Here is a 26,834-nt window from a genome sequence, read left to right as displayed (position 1 = left end):
AGGTTTTTGTACTTTTTGTGCCCCTTTTTAAAGCAAAATAAACACTTTATAAACTTGTACCTTTCTGTTTGAAAATCTTGTTAATTTTCCATGGGGGCGGGCCGTGTGGCGTCCGTTGCTGTAGCTTACGCCGTCCCCCATGCTCCAAATCATGCCTCATAACGCCGCCCACTGCGCCGAGGTCCCGTGCACGCCGGGACACCTAGTGACGTGGTCGCATGCACGAGAGTATGGGCGGCGCTGTGATTGCATCGCAAATGCCCGCCCATACTTTCGTGCCCGCCCTTTCCCCCACTGCCTCCAGCGTTCTGCGCCGGCCCGACGTCACCTCCTTCCCATCGTACCCTGCAGCAGGAAATAGATGGGAGGAGCGGAGCACAGGAGAAGCAAAGGATCTGAGCGACGTACAGAGGGGAGAGCGCGCACACGAGAGTATGGGCGCGCACTTGCGATGCAATCACAGCGCCGCCCATACTCTCGTGCCTGCGACCACGTCACTAGGTGTCCCGGCGTGCACGGGACCTCGGCGCAGTGGGCGGCGTTATGAGGCATGATTTGGAGCATGGGGGACGGCGTAAGCTACAGCAACGGACGCCACACGGCCCGCCCCCATGGAAAATTAACAAGATTTTCAAACAGAAAGGTACAAGTTTATAAAGTGTTTATTTTGCTTTAAAAAGGGGCACAAAAAGTACAAAAACCTTCCTAGAATGCAGCCCAGGAGCTGCAGAGGGGGAAACGTTTAAGTTGAAAGCCAAATTCCTGATGACAGGTTCCCTTTAATGACGTGTATATAGGCGGAGCTACGACGAATTTGAAATTCCCGCTCAGTGGTGACGGTTTCTTCTGTCCCTTTTCTGTGACACGTGCTCCTGCCTTCTTTACAGTTTGTCCTGCTGCTGTGGGGTGAGCTGACTGCCGATCTCCGGGGAATGCTGTAACTGTCACTGATCTGTCATGTGTCTGATAATACAGATAAGTCCGGGGTGTATAATCCAGTACAAGTGTCTCCTTCCCGTATTTAACTCATTACTGGCCAAGTATCGGCCGATCCCGCTCCACAATAGTACCCATTCCCTTGACATATGGCGACTGTGAGAAGAACGGGTATTATTGTACCCCCCACATCCTGCTAGAACATACGAGGTGATCGGGCAGATCTACCTGTATCCATAGTTCCGGCTGCGCATGACTGTGACCCTATTTAGCGGGGAAGTTTGTGACTTCTGTAAAATTGCTTCTAGGTTTCATCACCACATGATGTCAGCTCTGGAGCAGATCAGCCCATTCATTTCACGCCCTGAATATCTGCTCTGTAGGAAACGCAGCACAGGAGTGCGGGAAGTACATATATCTATACACCGCCTGGTGCTCCTGTTCTATCAGACAATCCGATAAGTTCAGACATCGGCCGATAGCAGCGGAATCAGCTCTGATGAGGAGGATGTGGTGGCTCTTAGAAGAGCCTTTGTGTTGTGGAGGATGCGGGGTCAGCGGCGTCACTTGCTCTTCTTGCCGCTCTCGGTCTTCTTGGGCAGCAGCACGGCCTGGATGTTGGGCAGGACGCCTCCCTGGGCAATGGTCACCCCACCCAGCAGCCTGTTCAGCTCCTCGTCATTGCGCACGGCCAGCTGCAGGTGCCGGGGGATGATGCGGGTCTTCTTGTTGTCCCGGGCAGCATTGCCGGCCAGTTCCAGGATCTCAGCGGTCAGATACTCGAGCACAGCGGCCAGGTAGACCGGAGCGCCGGCGCCCACTCTCTCGGCGTAATTGCCCTTGCGGAGAAGCCTGTGCACACGACCGACCGGGAACTGCAGTCCTGCCCGGGATGAGCGGGTCTTGGCCTTAGCGCGGGCCTTCCCTCCTTGTTTGCCGCGTCCAGACATCGCTGCGTTTTTAAAGATCAGCAGGTAAAGAACTGTAATGTGACGCGAGTGCGGCTCCGGAGTGTTTTATAAGCGGCTGCTCCGCCCTCCTCTCCTGTCATTGACTGAATCTGAAGTCAGCCATGGAAATGAGACTTGTGGGTCCACCAATGAGCTGCAGGGGCGTTGATCATGACGTTTCCACAAGTCACATGCCTTTTTCCCCTCAATAGAACAGCGATGTGGCATCAGTGCTCATTTGCATGGCTGGTCTATAAATACGGCCGCTCTGGGAGGACCAGGATCACTAATCTCTTCTCTTGTGACGAGTTCTTTCTGTTCTCATCATGCCTGATCCCGCCAAGTCCACCCCAGCCGCCAAGAAGGGCTCCAAGAAAGCCGTGACCAAGACTCAGAAGAAGGACGGCAAGAAGCGGAGGAAGAGCCGGAAGGAGAGCTATGCCATCTACGTGTACAAGGTGCTGAAGCAGGTGCACCCCGACACCGGCATCTCCTCCAAGGCCATGGGCATCATGAACTGCTTCGTGGGTGACATCTTCGAGCGCATCTCAGGGGAAGCCTCCCGCCTGGCTCATTACAACAAGCGCCACACCATCACCTCCCGGGAGATCCAGACCGCCGTGCGCCTGCTGCTGCCGGGAGAGCTGGCCAAGCACGCCGTGTCCGAGGGCACCAAGGCCGTCACCAAGTACACCAGCGCCAAGTGATCACCACCGCTGCTCCCATCCTCCACACCACAAGGGCTCTTCTAAGAGACACCACATTGTCTACAGCAGAGCCTGATACTGGAGAAACTGGCTATACAGCACAATGACAAGGTATATAGTGTTATAGTTGGAATGTCAGTATACACAATAATTTTGAGATTTACGAGGGTATGGAGAGAACAGTACTACCGTATATGGGGGTACAGGGCAGCACGGTGGCTCAGTGGTTAGCACTACAGTCTTGCAGCGCTAGGGTCCTGGGTTCAAATCCCACCAAGGACACTATCTGCAAGGAGTTTGTATGTTCTCCCCGTGTTTGCGTGGGTTTCCTCCGGGTACTCCGGTTTCCTCCCACACTCCAAAGACATACAGATAGGGACTCTAGATTGTGAGCCCCAATGGGGACAGTATTGCCAATGTATGTAAAGCGCTGTGGAATTAATAGCGCTATATAAATGAATAAAATTATTATTATTATTATTATTACTAGAAAACTGGGAACATCGCGGGCAGTAACAGGTTAACACAGCGTCTATGGGCGGAGCCAGAGCCTTACTGACTGCTGATTGGCTGAGCGTTAAATTTGAAATTCCTGCTTTATGGCTGAGAGTTTCCGCTCTTTGTTCTCGGTACACGCGGTGATTCGTTTTATTTCGTCTTCTCGAATAAGAAATAACATTTGGAACACCATTCTAAGTCTGAACTGGGTGCAAGAACCTAAAAAAATCACTAAATTCATGTCAGTATTCACACAGCAGTTTCTGCTATTACATGTATTCCCCTTGCATGGTCACTGGTGTGCATACCTTCTCTCCATATATTTCCTCTTCTCAGGCCGGGAGTGATTGGTCTGTCCGCACTATATTGCTGTATACTGCGCTGTATGGGCTTTTCATATTCTACTAATACTGGACTGTTTGGAGTAACTGAATATTTCTATGAAAGCTTTATATGGGTGTAAAAAGTACAATATAGGAAGTAGACAACATGGAAGGTGCACAGCAGTATATGCATACCTCCCAACTTTTGAAATAAGGAAAGATGGACAAATCATGCGTTGCGCGCAGCAGCAAATTTTGACCACGCCCCTAGCCACACCCATTTGGCAGTAAGGGTCATTCAGTAGATGCCCCGGACTGTTCGGTAATAGTCATAGCAGCCAGATTTTTCTTATTTCTGTGTCACTATATGACATGTTGCTTACTTGTGCCTATAAGGCCGTGTTCACACGTTGCATCAATTGTTTATTTTTGTTTCTGCCGCTGTCTGCACTATACTATGCAATAACAATCTTCTGTGATTTTTCCTGCATTTTTTTTCTACCTTTTCTCTATTATTTAATGCGTTTTTGGTTCAGATGTGAATCTGCGTTTTTAAGTGTTTTTATTGTAGAGAGGCTTTTTCCTGCGTTTTTTTAAGTTCCACATAGAAACCTCCAGAGATAAAAAGCATCAAAACTGCAGAGATCAGCGGCGTGTTCTCATGGAATCCACTTTACTTGGACAATTAAACACCGCAAAATATGTGTGCAAAAAAACAGCAGAAAAAAAATGCAGCATTTACACTACATGTGAACACGGACTAAATGTCCAAGCAAAGTGGATGAGACGTAATGAAATCTCCGTCCTCGGTCTGAAGTCGCTGCTGAACTGTGCGGATTTGGTGTTTTTTTTTTCTTTATAATCTTCAGGATTCACATCAACACAAAACGCGCTATTTTTTTCCCGCCATTTACCAATCCCCATAAATAGTCTGATCGCTGTCTTGTTCAAGTCTTTACGATTACAGGGACACCAAATATGTCCATGTTATTTGCTGATTTGTGATGTTTATTATTTTATAAAAAGTGTAATAAAATGACATTCTATTTTTTTTGATTAATTTTAGTAATTTTAATAGAAGAAAAAAACCCTCTTTTCCTCTCCCTCTAGAATAAAGGACACAGAGACGCTGCTCTGTACATTGGAGCTCTGTGCCCTGTGCAATCAGAGGCTTCATTGTCGGTTTATTCATATAAAATCCTCCCTCTTACATCATCAATTCCTAGTGGATCAACAGCTAGAGCAGCGGTGGGGAACCTCCGGCCTGCGAAGACTTTTTCTGCGGCCCCCAGGCTGATTCCTTGATTCCTGGGGACTGCAGTCGCATCTTGCTGGCTGCTGGCCGTTTAAAATCCCACACAGCGCGTTCAATGCTGAACACTGCATTTCCTGTACCTGAAAGACTACGTCCCCACGCTGGCACTGCCTACGTGAGGACATACTTTGTAGGTGGGGTCGGCGTGAGGAGCGCTAGAATCAAACAGGAGAGGATTGACTGCCAATCCTCCCCCAGGTCTGTTCCCGGCGGCGGTGGCGGCTCCCTGTGCCGGCCGTGGCTCCCTGTACCCGGCGGTGGCAGCTCACTGTACGCGGTGGTGGCTCCCTGTGCCCGGCGGTGGTGGCTCCTTGTGCCCCGCGGCAGCACCTCCTCTCCATGCCTGCAGCCACCTCCAGCACTCAGTGATCCAAGCCTCCCCCAGTTCTCTAACTGCCTCCAAACTCCCCCAGGTCTGTCTGTGTCCCCAGCGCTCTGTGCCCCTCTTTTTCCCCAGTGATCTGTGCCCCCCCCAGTCTCCCCAGTGATCTGTGCCGTCTCCCCAGTGATCTGTGCCGTCTCCCCAGTGATCTGTGCCGTCTCCCCAGTGATCTGTGCCGTCTCCCCAGTGATCTGTGCCGTCTCCCCAGTGATCTGTGCCGTCTCCCCAGTGATCTGTGCTGTCTCTCCAGTGATCTGTTCTGTCTCCCCAGTGATCTCCGTGCCCCCCCTAGTCTCCCCAATGAGCTCTGTGCCCCCCAGTCTCCCCAGTGATCTGTGCTGTCTCTCCAGTGATCTGTTCTGTCTCCCCAGTGATCTCCGTGCCCCCCCTAGTCTCCCCAATGAGCTCTGTGCTCCCCCCAGTCTCCCCAGTGAGCTCTGTGCCCTGCGCCTCTCCCAGGTCTGTCTGTGCCTTCAGCCTCTCCCATCCTTCTCTGTGTCCCCAGCGCTCTGTGCCCCTCTTTTTCCCCAGTGATCTGTGCCCCCCCCAGTCTCCCCAGTGATCTGTGCCGTCTCCCCAGTGATCTGTGCTGTCTCTCCAGTGATCTGTTCTGTCTCCCCAGTGATCTCCATGCCCCCCCTAGTCTCCCCAATGAGCTCTGTGCTCCCCCCAGTCTCCCCAATGAGCTCTGTGCTCCCCCCAGTCTCCCCAGTGAGCTCTGTGCCCTGCGCCTCTCCCAGGTCTGTCTGTGCCTTCAGCCTCTCCCATCCTTCTCTGTGCCCCCAGCGTCCCCCAGGTTTGTCTGTGCCTCCATCCTCTCCCATCATTCTCTGTGCCCCCAGGGCTGTCTGTGTCCTTCCGGCATCCCCCAGGGCTGTCTGCCCTTGGCTATGTATATAACCCCAGCAATGTTTGTGCCCCCAGCTATGTCTGTGCAACCCAGTGATGTGTATATACCCCCAGTACAGTCTGTGCTGCCCAGTGATGTTTGTATCCCCAGTGACGTCTATGCCCTGCTGCTTCCCTAGTGATGTATATTCCTCCCAGCCCTCCCCAGCAATGTTTATGCCCCCCCAGCTATGTCTGTGCTCCCCATCAATGATGTATGTACCCCCCAGTGATGTCTATGCCCCCAGCCTCCCCAGTGATCTATATTCCTCCCCACCCTCCCCTGTGATGTATATACAGCAGTCCCAGACAACTCAAACCTGGAAAAGCAACAAGAACATTGCCTAATATTACAGCTGCACCGAATAGTAGAAGCTCCAGCCGCCACAGTGAGTTAATTGTTTTAACAAATATACAGTGCCTACAAGTAGTATTCAACCCCCTTCAGATTTAGCAGGTTTGATAAGATGCAAATAAGTTAGAGCCTGCAAACTTCAAACAAGAACAGGATTTATTAATAAATGCATAAATCTTACAAACCAACAAGTTATGTTGCTCAGTTAAATTTTAATAAATTTTCAACATAAAAGTGTGGGTCAATTATTATTCAACCCCTAGGTTTAATATTTTGTGGAATAACCCTTGTTTGCAATTACAGCTAATAATGGTCTTTTATAAGACCTGATCAGGCCGGCACAGGTCTCTGGAGTTATCTTGGCCCACTCCTCCATGCAGATATTCTCCAATTTATCTAGGTTCTTTGGGTGTCTCATGTGGACATTAATCTTGAGCTCCTTCCACAAGTTTTCAATTGGGTTAAGGTCAGGAGACTCACTAGGCCACTGCAACACCTTGATTTTTTCCCTCTTGAACCATGCCTTGGTTTTCTTGGCTGTGTGCTTTGGGTCGTTGTCTTGTTGGAAGATGAAATGACGACCCATCTTAAGATCCTTGATGGAGGAGCGGAGGTTCTTGGCCAAAATCTCCAGGTAGGCCGTGCTATCCATCTTCCCATGGATGCGGACCAGATGGCCAGGCCCCTTGGCTGAGAAACATCCCCACAGCATGATGGTGCCACCACCATGCTTGACTGTAGCGATGGTATTCTTGGGGTCGTATGCAGTGTCATCCAGTCTCCAAACGTCACGTGTGTGGTTGGCACCAAAGATCTTGATCTTGGTCTCATCAGACCAGAGAATCTTGAACCAGTCTGTCTCAGAGTCCTCCAAGTGATCATGAGCAAACTGTAGACGAGCCTTGACATGACGCTTTGAAAGTAAAGGTACCTTACGGGCTAGTCTGGAACGGAGACCATTGCGGTGGAGTATGTTACTTATGGTATTGACTGAAATCAATGTCCCCACTGCCATGAGATCTTCCCGGAGCTCCTTCCTTATTGTCCTTGGGTTAGCCTTGACTCTTCGGACAAGCCTGGCCTCGGCACGGGTGGAAACTTTCAAAGGCTATCCAGGCTGTGGAAGGCTAACAGTAGTTCCATAAGCCTTCCACTTCCAGATGATGCTCCCAACAGTGGAGACAGGTACCGCGGGTACAGTGGAGACAGGTAGCAAATGCTGTGCGGTATACCCTCGGTATAGCCGCGATTTACCTGCGGTAATGTTCATCACTTCCCTGCATTTTGCAGGGAAGTGATGCCATTACGACAGGAAGAGGAAGTGGAGCAGAGTATAAACACACACACGTCACACTCCCTGGATGCCGCACAGAAGCACTTCCGTGTGACCTCCTGGTGCCCGTGTAGTCTGTGTCCCACTCAAACCCCACGGCTGCCTGCACTGCAGTGTTTCAGTGTCTGCCCGCAGTATCAGCAGCTTCTCAAGCTGCAGTGCTGGCAGCCGCGGGGATGACGAGCGCTGCTGTCAGGAGGTTAGATGAGATCATTACCTGCTGTGACGATCTCCTGCTCTCCTGACATCAGCGCTGTCACTGACTTCTATGGTATGGATCGGATCGCCGTAGGACGCCATTATTGGATTACGCCGGACCTTGAATTGATTGTTCTTTTCAATAAATTGGTGAAAGAGGGAATGTTTTGGGGGAGTGTTTTTTCAAATAAAACTTTTTTTGTTGTCTATTTTTTATTTCTTACTGACTGGGTTGGTGATATCAGGTATCTGATAGACGCCGTGACATCACTAACCCCAGGGCTTGATGCCAGGCGACATTACACATCTGGCATCAACCCCATATATTACCCTGTCTGCCACCGCACCAGGGCAATGGGATGAGTTGGGGCGAAGCGCCAGGATTGGCACATTCAATGGATGTGCCACTTCTGGGGCGGCTGTAGCCTGCTATTTTTAGGCTGGGGAGTGTCCAATAATGGTGGACCTCCCTAGTCTGATAATACCAGACCACAGCTGTCCGCTTTACCTTGGCTGGGGATCCAATTTGGGGGGGACCCCACGTTTTTTGTTTTAAAGTATTTATTTAATGTAAAATAATAGCGTGGGGTGCCCTCTGTTTTGGATTACCAGCCAAGGTAAAGCTGCCAGCTGTGGTTTGCAGGCTGCAGCCGTCTGCTTTACCCTAGCTGGCTACAAAAGATGGGGGGACCTCACGTCGTTTTTTTTTAATTATTTATTTATTCTTTGGCTAAATACAAGGCTAAGCACCCTTTAGTGCCACATGAAAGTCACTAAAGGGTGCCAGCTTAGAAAATGCAGGGAGTTGGGACATTATATAGGTCTTTTTGTCTTTTATTTAAAATAAAGGATTTTTCCGTGTGTGTGTTTATTCACTTTACTTACAGGTTAATCATGAAAGCTGTCTCATAGACGCTGCCATGATTAAGCCTGGAGTTAAATGGCAGCGATCCGCTGCCATTTAAGGCTACTTGTACACTTGCGTTGGACGGCTTCCGTTACTATCCGCAGCTTTGAAGAATTACGGTAAACATTGCAGGAAACCGTTATATTCCTCATAGACTACAATTAGCTACGGATAGCAACGGATGGTCTTGCGTTGCATCTGCTGCACGACGCAGCGTCGTTATTTTGATGCTGTGTCGGGTGGAAGGAACGCTGCATGTAGCGTTTTTGTGTTGTTAAATAGCTCACCTTGATGGATTCTATTGGAATCTGCCACGGTGTCAAATGATTGTCTATGGTGGCAGTTTCAGCCGCTATGCGCTAAGCGGCGGAATCCGCTGACGGATTTCGTCACGTTCTACTGCGCATGCTCAGCATGTCCAGCAGAACGATTGAAATCGTTTATAATCACTCCTGGTCTCTGTCCCCCCCCTCTCTCATACTCACCGATCACGGGCGTGATGCTGCACAGTTGTCACAAAGCTCCGGCGGCTTTTCCTCTTTTGAAAAAGCCAGCCGCCCATTATTCAATCTCGTATTCACTGCTTCCCCCGCCCACCCTCGTCTATGATTGGTTGCAGTCAGACCCTCCCCCACGCTGAGTTACAGCTGTCTCACTGCAACCAATTACAGCCGCCGATGGGCGGGTCTATATCGTGCAGTACAATAAATAAATAATTAAAAAAACAAGCCAAACTGCTAAAGGCTGGTATTGTCAGGATGGGAAGCCCCACGTTATGGGGAACAATAACGATATCAGCCAGCAGCCACCTGGATTTGCCCCATCCATTAGATGCAACAGTCCCGGGACTCGACCCGGCTCACCCCGAATTGCCCTGGTGCGGTGTCAATCGAGGTAATAAAGAGTTAATGGCAGCAGCCCATAGCTGCCACTAAGTCCTAGGTCCTGGGCTGTCTCTCTATAAGGATGTCATCTCCTTTGTCTACACTTGTCCATCCTGTGCCCGGAACAAGACGCCGAAACACCTGACCTATGGCCGTCTCCTGCCTCTACCGATTCCCTCCATTCCATGGCAACACATTGCCATGGATTTTATCACGGACTTGCCGTTATCTTCTGAATATATGGTCATTTGGGTCGTGGTGCACCGATTCTCCAAGATGGTTCATTTCGTCCCCATGGTCGGTCTACTCTCTGTTCCGGAACTCGCTGATGCCTTCATTCAGCACATCTTCCAGCTGCACGGATTTCCCTTGCATATACAGTCATGGCCAAAAGTTTTGAGAATGCTACAAATATTAATTTTTACAAAGTCTACTGCTTAAGTTTTTCTAATGGCAATTTGCATACACTCCAGAATGTCATAAAGAGTGATCAGCTTAACAGCAATTACTTGCAAAGTCAATATTGGCTAAGAAAATGAACTTTAACTCCCAAAAGACATTTCAACATCATTGAATTTCTTCCCTTAAAAGGAGCAGCTAACATTGTTTTAGTGATTGTTCCATTAACACAGGTGTGGGTGTTGATGAGGACAGGGCTGGCGATCAGTCATGATTAAGTAAGTATGACACCACTGGACACTTTAAAAGGAGGCTGGTGCTTGGTATCATTGTTTCTCTTCAGTTAACCATGGTTGCCTCTAAAGAAACACGTGCAGCCATCACTGCTCTGCACAAAAATGGCCTAACAGGGAAGAGTATCGCAGCTACAAAGATTGCACCTCAGTCAACAATCTATCACATCATCAAGAACTTCAAGGACAGAGCTTCCATTGTTGCCAAAAAGGCTCCAGGGCGCTCAAGAAGGACCAGCAAACGCCAGGACCGTATCTTAAAACTGTTTCAGCTGCGGGATGGGACTACCAGCAGTGCCGAGCGAGCTCATCAATGGCAGAAGGCTGGTGTGAGTGCTTCTGCACGCACTGTGAGGCGGAGACTCTTTGAGCAAGGCCTGGTTTCGAGGGCAGCAAAGAAGCCACTTCTCTCCAGAAAAAACATCAGGGACCGACTGATATTCTGCAAAAGGTACAGGAAGTGGACTGCTGAGGACTGGGGTAAAGTCATTTTCTCAGATGAATCTCCTTTTCGATTGTTTGGGACATCTGGAAAACAGCTTATTAGGAGAAGAAGAGGTGAGCGCTAGCACCAGTCTTGTCTCATGCCAACTGTTAAGCAGCCGGAAACCATTCATGTGTGGGGTTGCTTCTCAGCCAAGGGAATCGCACCACTCACAGTCTTGCCTAAAAACACAGCCATGAATAAAGAATGGCACCAGAATGTCCTCCAAGAGCAACTTCTCCCAACTGTCCAAGAGCAGTTTGGCGCCCAACAATGGCTTTTCCAGCATGATGGAGCACCTTGCCATAAGCAAAGGTGATCACTAAATATATGGCAATATATGGGGTTAATATCAGCTGTGATTTGACAAAAAACAGCTGCATCAAGGATAGTAATGGGGAGGCGCATGAGACTCCCTGTAATCAACTCTAGAAGTCAAAAGAAAAACACAAACATGAGAGAAATCCTTTATTTGAAATAAAATAGACGCACACCCTCATTCCCTCCGCAGCTCTGTGAGGAGCGGTGACGTCACTGAAGCCACCGGAGTTCACACCCGGAGACTCCCAGGGTATCATGTGTGACCGCCGGTCACCTCTGCCGGATTGCGGGACACGGCGGCAGGGCAGTCCGGCAATCAGGTCACCGGAGATCACAGCCCGAATATCACCACATCCGCTCCTGTCTACAGCCTCACATTGTATAATTACACAGCAGGGCCACACACAGGTCTGTTTACCCCCATATACTGCTGAGAGCTCCTCATATACATCCATACAGGGCCATATACTGCTGTGCACCTTCCATGTTGTCTACTTCCCATATTGTACTTTTTACACACATATAAAGCTTTCATAGTAATATTCAGTGTTACTCCAAACAGTCCAGTATTAGTAGAATATGCAAAGCCCATACAGCGCAGTATACAGCAATATAGTGCGGACAGATCAATCACTCCCGGCCTGAGAAGAGGAAATAAACCGAATCACCGCGTGTTACCGAGAACAAAGAGTGGAAACTCTCAGCCATAGGGCGGGAATTTCAAATTTAACGTTCAGCCAATCAGCAGTCAGTAAGGCCCTGGCTCCGCCCATAGACGTTTAGTTAACCAGTTACTACCCGCGATGTTCCCAGTTTTCTAGTACCCGCATATAGTAGTTATCTCATATGCTACAAACCCCCATAAATCTCTAAATGGTTGTGTATACTGACATTGCCGTATAACCCCATATCTCTGTATAATGCAGGATATTCCTAATCTAGGACTGTGAACCGCAATATTACGCAATACATCTGTATAAAGGTACTTTATATTCCCACTATAACACTATATACCGCGTTATTGTGCTGTATACCCAGTCTCTCCAGTATCAGGCTCTGCTGTAGACAATGTGGTGGCTCTTAGAAGAGCCCTTGTGGTGTGGAGGATGGGAGCAGCGGTGGTGATCACTTGGCGCTGGTGTACTTGGTGACGGCCTTGGTGCCCTCGGACACGGCGTGCTTGGCCAGCTCTCCCGGCAGCAGCAGGCGCACGGCGGTCTGGATCTCCCGGGAGGTGATGGTGTGGCGCTTGTTGTAATGAGCCAGGCGGGAGGCTTCCCCTGAGATGCGCTCGAAGATGTCACCCACGAAGCAGTTCATGATGCCCATGGCCTTGGAGGAGATGCCGGTGTCGGGGTGCACCTGCTTCAGCACCTTGTACACGTAGATGGCATAGCTCTCCTTCCGGCTCTTCCTCCGCTTCTTGCCGTCCTTCTTCTGAGTCTTGGTCACGGCTTTCTTGGAGCCCTTCTTGGCGGCTGGGGCGGACTTGGCGGGATCAGGCATGATGAGAACAGAAAGAACTCGTCACAAGAGAAGAGATTAGTGATCCTGGTCCTCCCAGAGCGGCCGTATTTATAGACCGGCCATGCAAATGAGCACTGATGCCACATCGCTGTTCTATTGAGGGGAAAAAGGCATGTGACTTGTGGAAACGTCATGATCACCGCCCCTGCAGCTCATTGGTGGATCCACAAGTCTCATTTCCATGGCTGACTTCAGATTCAGTCAATGACAGGAGAGGAGGGCGGAGCAGCCGCTTATAAAACACTCCGGAGCCGCACACGCGTCACATCACAGTTCTTTACCTGCTGATCTTTAAAAACGCAGCGATGTCTGGACGCGGCAAACAAGGAGGGAAGGCCCGCGCTAAGGCCAAGACCCGCTCATCCCGGGCAGGACTGCAGTTCCCGGTCGGTCGTGTGCACAGGCTTCTTCGCAAGGGCAATTACGCCGAGAGAGTGGGCGCCGGCGCTCCGGTCTACCTGGCCGCTGTGCTGGAGTATCTGACCGCTGAGATCCTGGAATTGGCCGGCAATGCTGCCCGGGACAACAAGAAGACCCGCATCATCCCCCGGCACCTGCAGCTGGCCGTGCGCAATGACGAGGAGCTGAACAGGCTGCTGGGTGGGGTGACCATTGCCCAGGGAGGCGTCCTGCCCAACATCCAGGCCGTGCTGCTGCCCAAGAAGACCGAGAGCGGCAAGAAGAGCAAGTGACGCCGCATCATCCACAACACAAAGGCTCTTCTAAGAGCCACCACATCCTCCTCATCAGAGCTGGTGCCGCTGATATCGGCCGATGTCTGAACTTATCGGATTGTCTGAGAACAGGAGCACCAGGCGGTGTATAGATATATGTACTTCCCGCACTCCTGTGCTGCGTTTCCTACAGAGCAGATATTCAGGGCGTGAAATGAATGGACTGATCTGCTCCAGAGCTGACATCATGTGGTGATGGAGCAGCGGTTGCTTTTCAGTTGGCACAATTCTATAGTGTATACAGCAGCGCTCAGTATATACAGGGGAGGGAGGGTCTTTGCCGTGGAGTGCGGCTACCTAGAAGCAATTTCACAGAAGTCACAAACTTCCCCGCTAAATAGGGTCACAGTCATGCGCAGCCGGAACTATGGATACAGGTAGCTCTGCCCGATCACCTCGTATGTTCTAGCAGGATGTGGGCGCTGCAGGGGTTTGGGGGTACAATAATACCCGTTCTCCTCACAGTCGCCATGTTAGGGGAACGGGTACTATTGTGGAGTGGGATCGGCCGATACTTGGCCAGTAATGAGTTAAATACGGGAAGGAGACACTTGTACTGGACTATACACCCCGGACTTATCTGTATTATCAGACACATGACAGATCAGTGACAGCATTCCCCGGAGATCGGCAGTCAGCTCACCCCACAGCAGCAGGACAAACTGTAAAGAAGGCAGGAGCACGAGTTACAGAAAACGAAAAGAAGAAACCGTCACCACTGAGCGGGAATTTCAAATTCGTTGTAGCTCCGCCTATATACACGTCATGTCATTAAGAGCGCTCATCCGTGTAACCCTTTGGTGTCACCGTATTCAGTTTCAGTTCCTTTTCCGTCTCCTGCTGCTGTGACCCTCCTGCCGTTATTGTGAACATCCCCCCAATTGCTGCTCTCCGTCCATCTGATTATAGCCTGCGCCTCTGCATATAGGGGAGATTATATTGTGAGGATTCAGGTCTGGGGCAGCTCTACAATACTCCGGATACAGCGCAGTCTGTACCAGCAGGTGAATATTCGCTGCACCCGATCACCCACACGGGTCTGCTCCTATAAATATCATTAAGCGGCATTAACACATTCATCTCACAGCAGAACTTTGCTTCTTACTCTGTAGTGACCGCAGCACAGCAGGATATGGACTGTGCTCAGATATCGCCATGTTCGGCTATACCACCCCCATCATGTACCCTGGTGTTATATGATCAGCCACATGATAGATCAGTGAGAGCGAACAGCATTCACCAGGGCACAGGAGATCCGCCCTCCGCTCACCCCACAGCAGCAGGACATTGTAGCCTTTCAGGTAGATGTGGGTGGCTCTGAAAAGAGCCTTTGGGTTGTCAGAATAGAGCAGAATTAACCTCCGAAGCCGTAGAGAGTGCGGCCCTGGCGCTTCAGCGCGTACACCACGTCCATGGCGGTGACGGTCTTCCTCTTGGCGTGCTCGGTGTAGGTGACGGCGTCACGGATCACATTCTCCAGGAAAACTTTCAGGACTCCGCGAGTCTCTTCGTAGATGAGGCCGGAGATGCGCTTGACGCCTCCTCTGCGGGCGAGACGGCGGATGGCGGGCTTGGTGATGCCCTGGATGTTATCACGGAGCACCTTCCTGTGCCGCTTGGCGCCGCCTTTCCCGAGACCTTTTCCTCCTTTACCGCGACCAGACATTTTCAGAGAAGTGAGAACAGAACAAGTGATGAACTGCCGCCGGCTCTTCCTTTATGTAAAGGATGGTCGGACCAGAAGGGGAACTGAGGAGATGACGCGTGTCCGGGGCGTGTTTTATAGACTGAGAACTCCGCCCTTTCCTCTGCTGATTGGCTGAATACGGAACTGTTAGGGAGTTTGAATTTACCGCCCTGTCTGCTTCTGCAGTTCTTTTGACTCTAATATAACTTCTTCCCCATGAGAATTATCCCAAATATAGTCCATAGATAAAATCCACCGAACACTAACGTGTTATGTAAGCACCTTTCCAGATCTCCGTCATTATCTCCCCAGTCGCTTATTCCTGCAGTCTATGTACAGATCAGTTCCACAGCTACAAGCAGGAGGTCCGTGCTATAACATGAGCTTACATTTTCCCAGAGAAGCGGCCTCACACTCAGGCGCCAATGTCCGGTGTGTGGAGAGATATAAACGGCTTCATCACCAGCCAGAAGATGAAGATTGCTGAGTAGTAGTGCAGAGCAGGCACGGGATGATGGGAGCAGTAGTTAGGCAGCAGTCACACGGCCGTATAACTGGGGCGGGGATCGCATACAATGCTCCGACTGGCGGAGGCTCTTCCTGACCGGAGCGTGAGAGGTCCATAGCAATAGAGGCTTAGAAAAAGCTAAATCCTTCAGATATGATTCAAGTAAATACTAGAAAAAAGATCGAGTAAATAGAGAGACCTCAGGGAGACCTGTTTGGTTACCCATGGGGTGTCTGCAAAACCACTAATAAAAAAATGAAAAGAAAAACCGGAGAAACAAGTGGGGTATCCTGCAAAACAATGACATTGATTTGGGTACAAAAACCATATCAGATACAAATATTGAATATAAAAAAAGAGGAAAAGATGACAGATGCAATAGACTTCTGGCAGGAAAAAAAATCACTACAGACCTGTGTAATTACATATGGGTAAGTACCACCCTGCTGCCAAAGTCATAACAATTGTAGTTACAACCATGTAGCCATTCCAGCAAATTTTATTATTTATATATAAAATTATACTATGTAGGAGGAATAAAAAAAAAAACCCAGGGATTACATACCATTAAACAGTTTAAATCATTGCAGGGATAAACAAACTTAAACAATTAGTACTGCCCTCCTTAAAGAAAAAAAAAAGTACTCACAAACATACAGTCATTTCATCAAATATTAAGTAGACAGGTGCTGCAATGCTGGAAGATTTTTAAAAAAAAACAAAAACAAAAACACAGGGATTACATACCAAAACAGAATAGAATGTAAACCAATGCAGGGATAAAGTGCAAGAGTGTGGAGTCCCCTCAGGAGAGGTAACAGCATTTTGCGTGTCACAGAGCAGGCTTCATCAGACCAGAAGTGAGGGGAGTCTATTCTATTCAACCTATCATGTTTAGGTATTTAATCCCTGTTTTTTTGCAATAATATTCCTCCTGCTTTGCTGCACTCAATATGTCAATCAATACTTAGTATTTGATGAAATGGCTGCACGTTTGGGACTACAATTATGACTTTTTTTTAGAAGGGTAGTACTTACCTATATACCATTCATGCTTAAGCAGGTGTGTAGCAGTTTTTTTGCTAGATCCAAAACCTTGCACTTTATCCCTGCATTGATTTAAACTATTATGGTTAGGTATGTAATCCCTGTTTTTTTTTTTGCAAAAAAAAAAATTCCTCCTGTATTGTAGTACATAATATAACAATGTTTATTGTTGCATGGAATGACTTTATGGTTGTGTGACTACAATTGTGATGACACTTTGTAGAACAAAAGGACTAAGAGGAAAATAACAGGTAGATGTGAAGGATCAGCTCTTCAAAGTGAACTTTGTGGTGATAAGTGATCAGGACAGATCCAAGCTGTAGTCCGCTATATACCTGCGCACACGGGCGGTAACTTACAATCTTACATTAATGGGTGAAATTTACTGTATCACTCACTGCCCGCACGTGTCTGATCTCAGGGATATGGACTAAGATCATTCCGATTATTTCCCGCATTGACTTCCAGCTCCGCAGTAATCGCAGTAATGGAGGATGGATGTAGATGCCGACATTGCCATATAAACCGTCTGGTGCAGACACTAGTACGGAACATAATGGCGGATATAAGCGGCACCAGCTCTGATGAGGAGGATGTGGTGGCTCTGAGAAGAGCCTTTGTGTTGTACTCGGGGTGCAGGACAGATCTAGGCCCTCTCCCCACGGATGCGGCGGGCCAGCTGGATGTCTTTGGGCATGATGGTGACCCTCTTAGCGTGGATGGCGCACAGATTTGTGTCCTCAAACAGCCCCACCAGATAAGCCTCGCTGGCCTCCTGCAGGGCCATGACGGCCGAGCTCTGGAAGCGGAGATCGGTCTTGAAGTCCTGGGCGATTTCTCTTACCAGGCGCTGGAAGGGAAGCTTACGGATCAGCAGCTCCGTGGACTTCTGGTACCGGCGGATCTCACGGAGAGCGACTGTGCCTGGCCGGTAGCGGTGAGGCTTCTTCACTCCGCCGGTGGCGGGAGCGCTCTTCCTGGCGGCCTTAGTGGCCAGCTGCTTGCGGGGAGCTTTCCCTCCGGTGGATTTACGAGCGGTCTGCTTAGTTCTAGCCATAGCTCAGTATAGAGGAGAACAGATGTGATGAGGAGCAGCGCAGAGCAGGAGATTTATACTCTGCTGCTCGTTTTCCCGCTTCATGCAGAGCACCCCATTGGATATTTCATAAAATAACACAAGCTGCCAATAGGATGCGATGTCCGCGACCAATCATTGCTCACAGGAGGCGGAGCCTGAGGGCCAGTAATCCCGCCCTACAGATGCGGGTGGGGTCTCCGCAGCTCCCCCTTGTGGGTAGTGTATGTATCAGAGCAGCGGGTGTTACAGGAGCCGCCGATGTGCCTGTATTTGTATTTTCCCGCAGAGCTGTACAGCGCCGCTCCCTCCTCCTACTCATCCTAACGCGGGTTTCTAGGTTCCCGGGGCCAAAATCTGATGATAGTGACTCTAGTACATGTGACTTGTAGGCTCCAATCTGCGCTCACAAGGGAGCAGCGACAGAAGAGCTCATTACACGCGCATCACTCCCGCTGCTGTGACCTGCAGGACGCGGCCGGGTGTGATCAGCTGCACACGTGATATGGCGGGAATACAGCGCCAGAGCCGGGGAATAATAACCCTCATTATAGTGATACCAGTGTGCGGGATCCTGTAGATGGCGACACTGTGCGGAAGAATGAAAATACAATGTCCGCTCCTGATCACAGCTCTGCCGGGACAAGGTGTTGGCTCTGAAAAGAGCCTTTGTGAGGGAGTATCAGGGCGGCTGCAGCTTATTTCTTAGCCGCAGGCTTCTTGGCTTTCGCCGCTTTCTTAGCCGGACTCTTGGCAGCTTTGGGTTTTGCCGCCTTCTTAGCCGGGCTCTTTGCCGCCTTCTTGGGTTTCGGAGCGGCCTTCTTCTTGGGGCTCTTTGCCGCCTTCTTGGCAGCTGCGGGCTTCTTGGCTGCGGCCTTCTTAGGAGATTTGGCCGCTTTCTTGGCTGCAGCGGGTTTCTTGGCCGCAGCTGCTGGCTTCTTCTTGGCCACCTTGTCCTTGGTCTCCTGCTTCTTGTTCAGCTTGAAGGATCCGGAGGCGCCGCTGCCCTTCACCTGGAGCAGGACGCCTTTGGTGACCAGCCCCTTGACGCCCAGCTTCACCCGGCTGTTGTTCTTCTCTACATCGTAGCCTCGGGCAGTCAGGACCTTCTTCACGGCGGCCAGAGAGACCCCACTGCGCTCCTTAGAGGCGGACACGGCATTGACAATCAGCTCGGAGACGCTGGGACCGGAGGATTTCTTGCTTTTCTTGGCGGCCCCGGATTTCTTCGGCTGCTTCTTAGATTTGGCGGCCGGTTCGGCGGCAGGAGGAGCGGCGGCTGGTGCGGTCTCTGCCATCGTGTGATGCGGAAATAAAACACAAAAAAAATCTGTGATGAAAACACTGAGGCCGGAGCTGAAGGCGTCTGTTCTATATACAGTCTTACTGCGCACTGATTGGCTGCTGAGCTGCACCGTCCTGACCTTCTATTGGCTGACACTGAACACAGGCCCCGCCTTCTCCCGACCGTACCAGAGTGAAGCTCCGCTCTCCCCTTGTGCTTCCCTGCCCGGGATAAAAGCCCTTTATCGGCTACAGCCGGACGGGTGAGCGCGCTTTCTCCAGCACTTCCCATCCTCCAACATCTCCACTGAGCGTTTGTAGCCGTCACTACCAGAGAAGCCGGGAAACAGCGGAGAGAAGGTCCCGGGATCATCGCCGCCGTCCTCCCGATCTGCTCATCACTAAGGTGTCCGAGAAAATAAAACTGCTGCGGGAGCTCGTCCTCCTATTCCGGGTCCTTGTTACCACCACGGGGATCTTCACTACAATTTATATCGTACAGGCTGCAGATTATACTATGTGCGACCGACCTGGAGCTGCTGAGAGCGCAGAAGGGTAACACAGGCGATGGCCTCCGCTGCCTGCACCTCCCTGAGCTGGAATATAAATCTATCCCGTGTGTGCAGCGTATTGGGGTAACCAGGTCTCCACATTAGTAGATCATACCCATAGGTAGATGAGTGCAATCTCCTGCAGAATATTGTGTCTTATCCTCTGTGAGGCCTGTACTGGTGGGAAGAGCTGTGATGAGGCGATGACTTCACAATGTGACTCACTCCATCATCTAAAAGTAGAAAAATCCCTGTGTAATCACGGAAATATTAATCACGCATCTGAAACAAACTGCTGTGAAAATGGTGAAATACTGAGGAAGTAGCAGAGACACAAAATGCATAACACCCACACACAGCACAGCTGTATATACTGCACAATCAGCAGCTTTATGTGTCCATAATAATAACAGAGCAGTGTTTAGCGCATATACAGCAGTGTGTGCATGATATACAGCAGTGTGTGCATGATATACAGCAGTGTGTGCATGATATACAGCATTCTGCGCAGTGTGTTCAGGCTACACGGTAATGTATACACTATATACAGCAGTGCATACATGACATACAGCAGTGTGTACAGTACTGTATACACAGCAGTGTGTTGAAGATATTCAGCAGTATACAATATATATCTGGAAAAAAAAATTGTTACTCATTTGTTGTGTCATGTGTTCTACACTTTATACAGATTGTTATTTTACAGTTATGCATGGTGATCCTTGTTGTATGGCATTCTTTCCTTGCTTTTCTTTCTGAATTAGTCTTTCCGCCATAAGAGAGCCCATATTATGGGGTAGTGCCCTCCCTCTCTTTACATTAGAAGTTCAAGAAGGATAGAGCAAAACTAGGCCCGTGCTGAACCCCAAAAAAAGCAAAAGAGCTTTTCTAAAGTTAAAAACCAAAGAAAATCTATGAGTATGTAGTTTTGTTTCTAAAACTGTATTTATTTCCGTTTTATTTAAATTCAGTGTATACAGCAGTGTGTATGATATATACAGTCGTCTGCACAGCGGGCGCAGCCTATGATATCTGGGAGTGTCATAGGCTGCGCCCGCTGCATCTCATTGGTGTCTTCACTAAACAAGAGGCTTTAGATCCATCCAATGGTGAGAAGGGAGGGCGGGGCAGCACCCGATAAAAGCGAATGAGGAACCAGCACTGACATCACACAAGAATTGTGTTTTCTTTGAGCTGTTGGAGAGAAGATCAGAGCGATGTCTGGACGCGGCAAACAAGGAGGGAAGGCCCGCGCTAAGGCCAAGACCCGCTCATCCCGGGCAAGACTGCAGTTCCCGGTCGGTCGTGTGCACAGGCTTCTCCGCAAGGGCAATTACGCCGAGAGAGTGGGCGCCGGCGCTCCGGTCTACCTGGCCGCTGTGCTCGAGTATCTGACCGCTGAGATCCTGGAATTGGCCGGCAATGCTGCCCGGGACAACAAGAAGACCCGCATCATCCCCCGACACCTGCAGCTGGCCGTGCGCAATGACGAGGAGCTGAACAGGCTGCTGGGTGGGGTGACCATTGCCCAGGGAGGCGTCCTGCCCAACATCCAGGCCGTGCTGCTGCCCAAGAAGACCGAGAGCGGCAAGAAGAGCAAGTGACCCCGCATCATCCACAACACAAAGGCTCTTCTAAGAGCCACCACATCCTCCTCATCAGAGCTGGGGCTGCCGATATCGGCCGATGTCAGCACTTCTCCCCGTGTTTAACAGAAGCACCAGGCTGTGTATAGATTCCTGTACGATCCGCACTCCTGTGCTGCGTTTCTTATAGAGCAGATATTCAGGGTATTATTATTATAGCGCCATTTATTCTATGGTGCTTTACAAGTGAAAGAGGGTATACCTACAACAGTCATTAACAGTACAAAACAGACTGGTACAGGAGGAGAGAGGACCATGCCTGCGAGGGCTCAGTCTACAGGGAATGGGTGAGGACAGAGCTGGTTGCCCAGTGGTGTACTGGACTGAGGGCTATTGTAGGTTGTAGGCTGCTTGGAAGAGGTGGGTCTTGAGGTTCCTCTTGAAGCTTTCCACGGTAGGGGGGAGTCTGATGTGCTGAGGTAGAGCGTTCCAGAGTATGGGGGATACACGGGAGAAATCTTGTACACGATTGTGGGAAGAGGAGATGACAGGAGCAGAGGAGGAGATCTTGTGAGGATCTGAGGTTGCGTGCAGGTCGGTACCGGGAGACTAGGGAGGAGACAGGTTGTGCATGGCTTTGTATGTCATGGTTAATGTTTTGAGTCGTTGGGTGATGGGAAGCCAGTGAAGGGATTGGCAGAGTGGCAAGGCTGGGGAGTAGCGAGGGGAGAGGTGGATTAAGCGGGCCGCAGAGTTTAGGATAGATTGGAGGGGTGCAAGAGTGTTGGGAGGCCACAGAGCAGGAGGTTGCAGTAGTCAAGGCGGGAGATGATGAGGGCATGCACTAGTGTTTTTGCTGATGAAATGAATGGGCTGATCTGCTCCAGAGCTGACATGTGGAGATGGGGCAGCGGTTGCTTTACTGGTCTCACAATTCTATAGTGTATACGACGCAATATATACAGGGGATGGAGGGTCTTGTTCCTCCGAGGGCGGAAATTTGTCTTTGCTGTGAGTAGATAGACCGGGTTTTCACATAACACTTAATGCGGCTACTAACCAGCAATTTCCTGCCACAAATTTCCCCACTAAAAGGGTCACAATCATGCGACACTAGATCTGTGGGTAAAGTGTAGATGTGCCCCATCACCTTGAATATTCCACGAGGATGTGGGGGTAAAGTCGCTGCATGTGTGAGAACATGTGGAGCGGTATCGGCCAGTAAGGTGTTAAGAAGACACTTGTACTGGATTGCATTCCCCGGAGCACAGGAGATCGGCAGTCAGCTCACCCCACAGCAGCAGGACAAACTGTAAAGAGGAGCACGTGTAACAGAAAAGGGACAGAAGAAACCGTCACCACTGAGCGGGAATTTCAAATTCTTTGTAGCTCCGCCTATATACACGTCATGTCATTAAGAGCACTCATCCGTTTAACCCTTTGGTGTCACCGTTTTCAGCTGCGGTTTCAGTTTTCTGTCTCTCCCCCTCCCCCCCCCTTCGCTGCTCTCCGTCCATCTGATTATAACCTGCGCCTCTGCATATAGGGGAGATTGTTGTGAGGTTTCAGGTCTGGGGCAGCTCTACAATACTCCGGATACAGCGCAGTCCTGTCCTCCAGACCTGCTGCCCCCGCACACGGTGATCGCGCTGGATGGAGGATGAGCCGCCATTATTATTCTGAAGGGTTATCATTAATCTTCGGTGGCCGCCATCGATCCGTAACAATAGTGTCCAAGACGCGGTGATTACATGGAGTCTAAAAACCCGGTACAGTGCGTCCATCTATCCAGCTGCCTCATACAGCGTTATTCCCGGTGAATATTCGCTGCACCCGATCACCCACACGGGTCTGATCCTAAAAATATCATTAAAGCAGCATCAACACATTCATCTCACAGCAGAACTTTGTGATCAGTGAGAGCGAACAACATTCACCAGGGCACAGGAGATCCGCCTTCCGCTCACCCCACAGCAGCAGGACATTGTAGCCTTTCAGGTAGATGTGGGTGGCTCTGAAAAGAGCCTTTGGGTTGTCAGAATAGAGCAGAATTAACCTCCGAAGCCGTAGAGAGTGCGGCCCTGGCGCTTCAGCGCGTACACCACGTCCATGGCGGTGACGGTCTTCCTCTTGGCGTGCTCGGTGTAGGTGACGGCATCACGGATCACATTCTCCAGGAAAACTTTCAGGACTCCGCGAGTCTCTTCGTAGATAAGGCCGGAGATGCGCTTGACGCCTCCTCTGCGGGCGAGACGGCGGATGGCGGGCTTGGTGATGCCCTGGATGTTATCACGGAGCACCTTCCTGTGCCGCTTGGCGCCGCCTTTCCCGAGACCTTTCCCTCCTTTACCGCGACCAGACATCTTCAGAGAAGTGATAAACAGAACAAGTGATTAATAGCCGCCGACTCCTCCTTTATGTAGAGGATGGTCGGACCAGAAGGAGAACTGAGAAGATGACGCGTGTCCGGGGCGTGTTTTACAGACTGAGAACTCCGCCCTTTCCTCTGCTGATTGGCTGAATGCGGAACTGTTAGGGAGTTTGAATTTACCGCCCTTTGTGCTTCTGCAGTTCTTTTGACTCTAGATATCCAGCTGGCCCGCCGCATCCGTGGGGAGAGGGCTTAGATCTGTCCTGCACCCCGAGTACAACACAAAGGCTCTTCTCAGAGCCACCACATCCTCCTCATCAGAGCTGGTGCCGCTTATATCCGCCATTATGTTCCGTACTAGTGTCTGCACCAGACGGTTTATATGGCAATGTCGGTATCTACATCCATCCTCCATTACTGCGATTACTGCGGAGCTGGAAGTCAATGCGGGAAATAATCGGATTGATTTTGCTCCATATGCCTGAGATCAGACACGTGCGGGCAGTGAGTGATACAGTAAATTTCACCCATTAATGTAAGATTCTAGGTGACCGCCCGTGTGCGCAGGTACATAGCGGACTAGATCTGTCCTGATCACCTCAATATCAGTCTTATCATCACCAAGATCACTTTGAAGAGCTGATTCCTCACATGCTCCTGTTATTTTGCTCTGAGTTGTTTTGTTCTAAGTATCCGGGGCTCTGGAGAGATGATCTGTCCACACACGGCCACTAAGGGGTTATATGAAGGAGGAACCACATGTATCGGGCCCTTGCCCATGTTTCGGGGGTCATCCGTCGGGCGGATTATTACCGGGCCCTCTCCTCTCATACAGGCAGCAGGCTGTTCTCTGGTGTTCGGGGCAGTTTACGCATCTTACAGAAAGATCACGTGACCGTAACTGGAATCCCACCCAATGTCTGGACTGGCGGCGGCTCTCCGGGCCCGAGCTTCTATATCTAATGATAAAACCGGAGAAACAAGTGGGGTATCATGCAAAACAATGACATATCTCTTTGGGTACAAAAATCCTATGAAAAATAAATATTTTAAAAAAAGAGGAGAAAATGACAGATGCAATGCACGTCTGGCAAAACCCCCTACAGATCACTGCTGACAAAGTCATAACAATTGTACTCACAACCATAAAGTAATTCCATGAAATAATAATTATTGACATATAAAGTGCTACAATGCAGGAGGAATTTGTTTTCTTCTTTTTTTTTTTTTTTGCAAAAATAAACCGGGATTACATCCCAAACCAAAGTAGAGTCTAAATCAATGCAGGGATAAAGTGCCAGCAGTGCAAGGGTCTGGATCTGGCGACAAAACTCCTACAAACCTATATAATTACATGAATGGTATATAGGCAAGTACTACACTGCTAACAAAGGCATAATTGTAGTCACAACCATGCAGTCATTCCATCAAATAATAAGAATTGATTGACATGTAAAGTGCTTCAATACAGGAGGAATGTTTTTGCAAAAAAACAGGGATTATATAAAACAAAATAGAATGAATAGAATATACCCCCCTCACTTCTGGTCTGATGAGGCCTGCTCTGTGACAAAATGAGGTTACCTCTCCTGGGGGGGCTCCAGACCCTTGCACTGCTGGCACTTTATCCCTGCATTGATTTACATTGTATTCTGGTATGTTATCCCTTTTTTTGCTAAAAAAAAATCCTCCAGCATGGTAGCACTTTATATGTTATTACTTATTATTTGATGGAATGGCTACAAGGTTGTGAATACAATTGTTATGACTTTGGCAGCAGGGTGGTACTTACCCATATGTAATTACATAGGTCTGTAGTGGGTTTTTTTCCTGCCAGAAGTCTGTTGCATCTGTCATCTTTTCCTCTTTTTTATATTCAATATTTGTATCTCATGTGGTTTTTGTACCCAAATAAATATGTCATTGTTTTGCAGGATACCCCACTTGTTGCTCCACTTTTCCCCCCCAATCATTTATTAGTGGTTTTGCAAACACCCCATGGGTAACCAAACAGGTCTCCCTGAGGTCTCTCTATTTACTCGATCTTTTTACTAGTATTTACTTGGATAATATCTGAAGGATTTAGCTTTTTCTAAGCTTCTATTGCTATGGACCTTTTGCTGCGGAAATTTCTTGAGAAATGTTTGAAATCTTTCTGCAGACATTTCCCAGCAAAACCTATGGGAAAAAAAAATAGCTGTGCGCACGCTGCGTTTTTTTCTAAAGAAAATTCTTTCTGCAGAATTTCTTGAGAACATTTCTTGATAAAATGTGCATGTCGTTTCTTTTCCGCAGGGACCCCCGGTATTTCACTCCATTCACTGTAATGTAATCGCAAAATACCGCAGGTAGCAAATGATGTGCGGTATACCCTCGGTATAGCCACAATTTACCTGCGGTAATGCTCATCACTGCCTGCGTTTTGCAGGGAAGTGATGTCATTATGACAGGAAGAGGAAGCAGAGCAGAGTAAACACACACATCACACTCCCTGGACGCCGCACAGAAGCACTTCCGTGTGACCTCCAGGTGCCTGTGCAGTCTGTGTCCCCCTCCAACCCTGCGGCTGCCTGCCCTGCAGTGTCAGTGTCAGTGTCTGCCCGCAGTGTCAGCAGCTTCTCACGCTGCAGTGCGTGCAGCCGCTGGGATGACGAGTGCTGCTGTCAGGAGGTTAGATGAGATCATTACCTGCTGTGACGATCTCCTGCCTCCTGACGTCAGCGCGGTCACTGCCGTCTATGCCCATCTCACGGGCGGCCTGAGACTGTCACTAGCGGTGACGTCACGGGCTCTCGCGATACTGCTGAGAACGTGGAGGGCATAGAAGTCAGTGACAGCGCTGACATCAGGAGAGCAGGAGATCGTCACAGCAGGTAATGCTCTCATCTAACCTCCTGACAGCAGCGCTCGGCATCTCCTGCAGTGACCTGGGCTGACCTATTGATGTTCGCTCAGGTCACGGCATTACTCTCCCAGCCAATGGGGAACATTCTGTTCTTTATTGACTGGGACAGTGACTATGGTATGGATCGCCGTGGGAGGCCCTTATTGGATTACGCCGGACCTGGAATTGATTGTTCTTTTCAATAAATTGGTGAAAGAGGGAATGTTTTGGGGAGTGTTTTTTCAAATAAAACTTTTTTGTTGTCTATTTTTTTTTCTTACTGACTGGGTTGGTGATATCAGGTATCTGATAGACGCCGTGACACCACGAACCCCAGGGCTTGATGCCAGGTGACATTATACATCTGAAGAAAAAACAAAAAGCCAGCACTAAATGTGCACTTCAGC

General features: G+C 49.5%; 8 protein-coding genes across 8 annotated transcripts; 2 read left to right on the top strand and 6 right to left on the bottom strand.

The window, feature by feature from the left end:
* Positions 1–1,499: 1,499 nt before the first annotated feature.
* LOC142246253 (histone H2A type 1-like) lies at positions 1,500–1,886 on the bottom strand. Its single transcript, XM_075319289.1, has one exon. The coding sequence runs from the start codon at positions 1,884–1,886 to the stop codon at positions 1,500–1,502; it is 387 nt and encodes a 128-aa protein (XP_075175404.1).
* A 326-nt stretch (positions 1,887–2,212) lies between these two features.
* On the top strand, positions 2,213–2,593 carry LOC142246252 (histone H2B 1.1-like). Its single transcript, XM_075319287.1, has one exon. The coding sequence runs from the start codon at positions 2,213–2,215 to the stop codon at positions 2,591–2,593; it is 381 nt and encodes a 126-aa protein (XP_075175402.1).
* Positions 2,594–12,298: 9,705 nt separating this feature from the next.
* On the bottom strand, positions 12,299–12,679 carry LOC142246251 (histone H2B 1.1-like). Its single transcript, XM_075319286.1, has one exon. It carries the CDS (start codon positions 12,677–12,679, stop codon positions 12,299–12,301), a length of 381 nt encoding a protein of 126 aa, XP_075175401.1.
* A 326-nt stretch (positions 12,680–13,005) lies between these two features.
* On the top strand, positions 13,006–13,392 carry LOC142246250 (histone H2A type 1-like). The gene has a single exon (XM_075319285.1). It carries the CDS (start codon positions 13,006–13,008, stop codon positions 13,390–13,392), a length of 387 nt encoding a protein of 128 aa, XP_075175400.1.
* A 1,396-nt stretch (positions 13,393–14,788) lies between these two features.
* Positions 14,789–15,100, bottom strand: LOC142246249 (histone H4). Its single transcript, XM_075319284.1, has one exon. The coding sequence runs from the start codon at positions 15,098–15,100 to the stop codon at positions 14,789–14,791; it is 312 nt and encodes a 103-aa protein (XP_075175399.1).
* A 2,222-nt stretch (positions 15,101–17,322) lies between these two features.
* LOC142246248 (histone H3) lies at positions 17,323–17,748 on the bottom strand. The gene has a single exon (XM_075319283.1). The coding sequence runs from the start codon at positions 17,731–17,733 to the stop codon at positions 17,323–17,325; it is 411 nt and encodes a 136-aa protein (XP_075175398.1). The 5' UTR covers positions 17,734–17,748.
* Positions 17,749–18,449: 701 nt separating this feature from the next.
* Positions 18,450–19,049, bottom strand: LOC142246247 (histone H1.5-like). The gene has a single exon (XM_075319282.1). The coding sequence runs from the start codon at positions 19,047–19,049 to the stop codon at positions 18,450–18,452; it is 600 nt and encodes a 199-aa protein (XP_075175397.1).
* Positions 19,050–23,223: 4,174 nt separating this feature from the next.
* Positions 23,224–23,535, bottom strand: LOC142246246 (histone H4). The gene has a single exon (XM_075319280.1). It carries the CDS (start codon positions 23,533–23,535, stop codon positions 23,224–23,226), a length of 312 nt encoding a protein of 103 aa, XP_075175395.1.
* Between the last annotated feature and the right edge of the window lie 3,299 nt (positions 23,536–26,834).

This window comes from Anomaloglossus baeobatrachus, chromosome 7 (genome assembly GCF_048569485.1).
Source record: "Anomaloglossus baeobatrachus isolate aAnoBae1 chromosome 7, aAnoBae1.hap1, whole genome shotgun sequence".
Lineage (NCBI taxonomy): Eukaryota > Metazoa > Chordata > Amphibia > Anura > Aromobatidae > Anomaloglossus > Anomaloglossus baeobatrachus.
This window is presented reverse-complemented; position numbering and strand designations above follow the sequence as displayed.